The sequence below is a fragment of the Neodiprion virginianus genome, chromosome 2, assembly GCF_021901495.1.
Source record: "Neodiprion virginianus isolate iyNeoVirg1 chromosome 2, iyNeoVirg1.1, whole genome shotgun sequence".
NCBI classification, from domain to species: domain Eukaryota; kingdom Metazoa; phylum Arthropoda; class Insecta; order Hymenoptera; family Diprionidae; genus Neodiprion; species Neodiprion virginianus.
The window spans coordinates 42,482,413-42,488,626 of NC_060878.1; the positions used below are offsets into that span (position 1 = coordinate 42,482,413).

General features: G+C 41.8%; 1 protein-coding gene across 1 annotated transcript; it reads left to right on the forward strand.

Annotated features, from left to right (window-relative positions):
* The first annotated feature begins 1,625 nt into the window (after positions 1-1,625).
* On the forward strand, positions 1,626-5,490 carry LOC124298461 (UDP-glucose 6-dehydrogenase). The gene is made up of 6 exons (XM_046750505.1): positions 1,626-1,783; positions 2,118-2,594; positions 2,833-3,030; positions 3,384-3,830; positions 3,943-4,098; positions 4,210-5,490. The coding sequence occupies exons 2-6, from the start codon at positions 2,133-2,135 to the stop codon at positions 4,384-4,386; spliced, it is 1,440 nt and encodes a 479-aa protein (XP_046606461.1). The 5' UTR covers positions 1,626-1,783; positions 2,118-2,132; the 3' UTR covers positions 4,387-5,490.
* The last annotated feature ends 724 nt before the right edge of the window (positions 5,491-6,214 follow it).

Here is a 6,214-nt window from a genome sequence, read left to right on the forward strand (position 1 = left end):
ACCACTTACCGGCTAGAAATGGGATCTCTATTACCGGCACTGCACAACTGCCGATATACGGCGAGGGGTATCGGGCCCCGCGATATTTTCAAACGTCGAGTCTTCATCGACACAAAAGCCGGCACCCCTTCCTCTCTTTCATAGCTCGCAAAATGATGAACCACGTCACGTTTTGGTTGTAGTGGTCGTAAAAAATTTGAATGCGTCGATAAGAGCGACGACAAGTTGAAATGTATGGATATTACTTTGCACAGACTGTAAAGGTTTTCTACATAAAGATGAGAAGGTTCTTCTCATTTAAATCAACCAGCAATAATGCCGTTATATGTTCGTTCGCATAATTACAATTTTACATAGTCTGTGACGCAACTATTTGTAACTTAATTCACCTATTCGTTAGCGGTATCTTGGATTTCAATTACGATCTCAAGTAGGGTGATTCGCAATGTATGTAAGATAGATCGGAACGTATACCTATCTATAATTTAGCTATCATAATAAGGTGCAGGCAGTTAAGAAGTTACCTCGATACAGAAATGCTCCGCCTCTCTATGCGATATTTTGTTAATCTATTTACTGAGATTATACATATACTCAAGTGTCCCGTACTGTAAGGATAAAACAAATACCGGAATAGTGAACAGTCACCGCACAGTAAACGGGAAAAGAATTCATTCGATTTTGTTGTTGATTTAGGGATTCAAAATTAAATTCATTCATGTTATACTTTATTACTCTTGCTCCAAGTGGAAATTTAATATTTCTCAAGAATTGGATCGAATTTTAATTCCGCTACAAATTAGAATAGACAAGAAATCGGGAAAGTCCAACCAGAACACCGATGGGGCTATCGTTCTTTGAAGCACAACCAAGCTCATCGGATCTACCATAGGTATATTCCATAGAAAACTAATCACCGTAATGTATTTCGTGTAGTGTCTCTATAGTGTATACCAGAATGTAATCCTAGTCTATAATATATTCGTTATACATCATATTATATCTGCTTGGCAAAATGTTTTTGTGATCACAATTTACACGTCTGAGGGTTCGTGTAATCGAGAAATAATTTAGAGAGAGCCTATACTACGGTCCCCGCAATGTTATACGTCGTATCCATTTAATACGTGTGATATACCAGCACGTGTCAATTTTGTCAAGCAACTTACCAATTTGTAAGTCTGTACAATCGTGCAACGTATGTCACATAAATCCTAGAAAGTGTTTTTTATTCACGTGGCTCATTCGAATTAAGCAATTGCAAATATGAACAACTGTTAGCGCGAACGTTCGCGCGTAGAAGTCAGATCGTTTACGACGCAGGCCTTCTTGGCAGTGCTGGATTGGCTGCGATTATCGATGACGTTGCTTAAGCTGGTGCAAATGTAGGTAAATATTTGAAATAGCGCAAGTATTTTGGCAGCTGTGGAATACAGGGAATCTACTCTTACGGCCAGGCATCGCGCGTCGCTTCGAATGGTATTTCACGCGGAATTATAAATTTCTGGTCTTCCGAGTAAAGCGAAAGCCTTCGAAAGCGCGCGTGCGCACTTAAAGAGATATGAAGTTGCGACGTTGCCAAGTATCGGCGAACCGTACGTGTCTGACCCCAGAACGGCGGGTAGGGATACGTCGTCGATGGAGCCGCGAGATACTCGTTGTGGGTTTTAGGTGACGTTGAGCGTCCGACGGCATCAATCCGTAGAATAGTATTATTCAACGTCAACTGGATATCGGATAGACAACGGGCTTTTCGCCGTCTTTAAAACCGTGGCGAGTAACGGTGAGTTCAAATACGTATACTGGAAATAATATTTAATTTGCAGAACTTCATTCAGAAAATTATCACAACACTCTCTCTAATAGTAACCTAAGAATAATTGATTATTTTCATGCCCGTGGATGAGGAAAATATCTTTTATTTCGGATCACGTTGTTCCAAACAAACGAGGAGTTGAACTCTAATCGAGCAGCTGACGTACTTCGATGATTTCGAAACAAACAATTCATATGCACTATTTACACATATCGATCCGAAGCGCTGATTAAGGCGCGAAATACGGGGGACGCGTCACGGTTCAAATTTTGAATTCATACAAATATTCGATTCCTTGCAGGAAGAAGCAAGAGAAATGACGATAAAGAAAATCTGTTGCATCGGAGCTGGGTACGTCGGTGGACCCACCTGCAGCGTGATTGCCTTGAAATGTTCCGACATCACCGTGACGGTTGTCGATAAGAGCAAGGAAAGAATAGCGCAGTGGAATTCGGAGAAGCTGCCGATTTACGAGCCCGGTTTGGACGAGGTAGTCGGCAAATGCCGGGGGAAAAATCTCTTTTTTTCGACGGATATAGAGACGGGAATAAAGGAAGCAGATTTGATATTCATTTCCGTCAATACGCCTACCAAAACGTTCGGCAATGGTAGAGGCAGAGCCGCCGATTTGAAGTACGTCGAAAGCGCGGCTCGAATGATAGCGGAAATCGCAACTGGGGACAAAATAGTTGTTGAAAAGAGCACGGTGCCGGTACGTGCTGCCGAGAGTATTTTAAATATTCTCAGGGCGAATCACAGGCCAGGTGTGTCGTATCAGGTAATTTTTACTCCCATTCTCAGACACGACACAGCAGTGGTTCTAGGCACTGCGAACGATTCGCTATATCTGTGTAAAAGATAACGTCCTGCACGCAAAATTGATTACACACTTCGATTCTTGCGCAGCTTTACGACGTTTTCAATTTCAGTTATCCTACTGCATGACGATACTTGAAATGTAATATCGCACCACAGGAGGCAAAGTTCTATAATTCGATGAAATCACCGCATTTCAGATTCTCTCAAATCCGGAATTCCTGGCCGAGGGAACAGCCATCGACGACCTGGTGAATGCCGATCGAGTATTGATCGGAGGTGAGAATTCGCCCGAAGGTCACGCAGCGATAGAAGAACTTTGCAAGGTCTACGAGCGCTGGATACCCAGAGCAAATATATTGACAACGAATACTTGGAGTTCAGAATTGTCGAAACTGGTTGGTAACGTTGCGATAACTCCACAATACCACGAAAATCCATCAATTTTTTTTTGATTGAACAGCTGTGATCGTGGTAGAATCGATTTGTTTAATCCACGTATATCTACGCAACTGATATCTGCTTCAACGAACGTGAAAACATTACAATTATCAGTAGACTGATGTATGCCAACATTTTTTAACGTATTCGTTGCCTCGTTCACGTCTCTTCTATGCTTACGATATGAAACACAGTTGAGTATTTCAAAATGCAACCTTCGACGCGTTCGCTGCAATATACCATACAACGACCTTCAGCCCGTCCTAACTCACAGCTGGTGCTAACTAACTTTGAATTTATCACTCTATAGGCGGCAAATGCATTCCTGGCCCAACGAATTTCTAGCATTAATTCGTTATCCGCCGTATGCGAAGCGACAGGTGCGGACGTCTCCGAGGTCGCACGGGCCGTTGGCTGGGATTCGCGAATAGGATCGAAGTTCCTGCAGGCATCGGTTGGATTCGGAGGTTCCTGTTTCCAGAAAGACATTTTAAACCTGGTATATATTTGCGAGTGTCTCAACCTTCCCGAGGTAGCGGCGTATTGGCAGCAAGTAATAGACATGAACGAGTACCAGAAGTCCCGGTTTTCCGCCAAAGTGATCGAGTCACTCTTCAACACCGTTACCGACAAACAGATCGCCATGCTTGGCTTCGCATTTAAGAAGAATACCGGGGACACCAGAGAGTCACCCGCGATCCACGTCGCCAAGACATTACTCGACGAAGGAGCGAAGCTCCACATATACGATCCGAAGGTGATAAAATGATAAAAGGAAACACCTCTCCAATTTCAGTTACCTTCAGTTCTCATCTAAAAATCCCTCTACGGGCTGCGCGTGAACTTTAATTCATATATACATAATACAGGTAGAGGAGTCCCAAATAATGGAGGATTTGACTCATCCGAGTGTCACCGACCACCCGGAGAACATCAAGAGGCACGTCAGTATCTACAGGGACGCTTATTCCGCGACGAAGGACACTCACGCAATTGTGCTTTGCACCGAGTGGGATGAGTTTATGGTAACTATTAGTATTCGCGACGTTGCATTGCCGGAGGTGTGCACCTACGTATACGTATACATACGTTAACATTGATCTGCGTTTTATCGAATCAACGCGATTACGTTACAGGCCTTGGACTATGAAAAGATTTACGCCGGAATGATGAAGCCGGCGTACATATTCGACGGGCGGAAGATACTGGACCACAACGCGTTGCAAAGAATCGGTTTTATCGTACAGACTATTGGTAAAAAGTTGGCTAGAACGGCTGTCTCCAGATCGTGGGGCAGTCAAAGTCAGATGTGAATTGCGACGAGATATATTTACTACGGAACTTGACTGCAGGCTTTTCAGCCGTGAAGAGCTTGCTGAAGATTTGGTGCTTAACATAATTTTCACTCAATTGAAGAAACTTGATGAGACGTGACACAGTGCGGCAAAGCAGTTTCCCGAAATTTCACGTGATTCGTGGTGGGGCGAAGGCCGTTTCCTTACGATTTATGTAAAGAAATTCCTTAACTATAAGCAGCCCAATACTGCCTCAACTGAGTTGCAGCTGTATCAAAGTAATACGAAATTATTGACGCCTACTGCGGTGGGATTTTTTTTTAATTCATAACTACATGACTCCATCATCGTATAACATTGAGTATTAGACTCGGTTGCCGCTACCAATTACGCAGACTATACAAATTGATGAATACGGATTTTTAATTATATTCTAACGATTTAACCAGCTGCGCATGCTTGCTGGAAACTCAATTTCCTATCAATATTGGTGAGAATGCCTGGGAGTTACATATAGCGACAGGTTTGAACTGGAATAAGGTAGTTACCGGTATAAAGTTTTTAAGCCCAGTATTTATATTATATAAGTCCAATATTCCGGTTAAATGATACGTTTATTAAACAAGCTTATGTTTCTTTTAAGTCATGCCGACAGACTGGTCGTTGTGTCGGTTTATTTTATCACTTCCGACGGTAATAAACTGGAGCCATCGGTAATATTTTCGTACGTGCGTGGGTTAGTGATATTCCGATCAGAAGTATTAATGGAATCCGCATTTACAAATTATTAGGTAATGCAGAAAGCAATAATTATAAAATAAGTAAGTATAGGAGTTGAATTTTGTATTGAAAAGGTACGATTGCAGAATGATGGGATATCGAATAATTAAGTCTTACTACTTATACATCTTCAAATCCAATAAATTATTTTACGGATACACAATAATCGTTTAAATGGTGCTACAAATATTGCGAATTATAGGAATGATTCATACCGCATGACGTATACGTATACGTGAGTATGATATATCATGTATCATAGATGGATCGAAAATCTGCCACGCTTTTAGTCCATATATTGTTTACAAATAGAATATATTAAATATATTTGATAAACAACTACAACAACCACGCGTTGCAGTTTTTAACAACATCCTTTGCTTCTAGAAATGTACCGAGGTGACAAAAACGCGTGGCCGCATAAATACTGCATTATTGAACTAGCGATTTCCGATAGTTAGCAGGAATTGCTATTGTGTTTTCGATTTTTGTGAGAACAGCATCAATGCCGATGAATATATACCGACAATGAATACTTAAAGCGTATCCATTATCTACGTGAATCATATTGCTGACACAGCTTGCAGTGTTGTAGATATGAATTCGCTGGAAACGAATATACGAAATTTTTTACGGTATATTACAATAATTCTCCTTCGGTAGTGAAGTTTTTACTCAAAACATGTGGATTATCTAGTTGCGGTGCAGATTTCGTGCACGAATGCAGATGATTGTGGGCTCTTCGTGCAATGAACAATTTGTCGATACCTTGGATATTCGGCACTGTATCGGCATCTCTTTCTGGTTCGCCCGAGTAAAAAAGACATTGAGGTAAGGTAAGAGGACATGCATACGGAATCATGCAAATTTTTTAATATCGCACAACCGAACGACGTCAACAAAGTCGACGGTCTTTTTTCCAGGTCTGGAAACACTAGGTGCAGGTGGGGCTGAACCGCTTGGCGATGCTGATCTTATCGTTCATAGTTTGGCCGTTGAGGGCGTTGATGTCGACGGGTGTTGTTTCGATTGTGATTTTTTGGGACTTTCAGCGTTGATAACTCAC

Bases quoted from the DNA above. Each gene is read 5' to 3' on its own strand.
- LOC124298461 (XM_046750505.1), top strand. From the start codon at position 2,133: ATGACGATAAAGAAAATCTGTTGCATCGGAGCTGGGTACGTCGGTGGA. The intron at 2,595-2,832 runs GTAATTTTTACT...ACCGCATTTCAG, and splicing joins GGCCAGGTGTGTCGTATCAG to ATTCTCTCAAATCCGGAATT. The intron at 3,031-3,383 runs GTTGGTAACGTT...ATCACTCTATAG, and splicing joins GTTCAGAATTGTCGAAACTG to GCGGCAAATGCATTCCTGGC.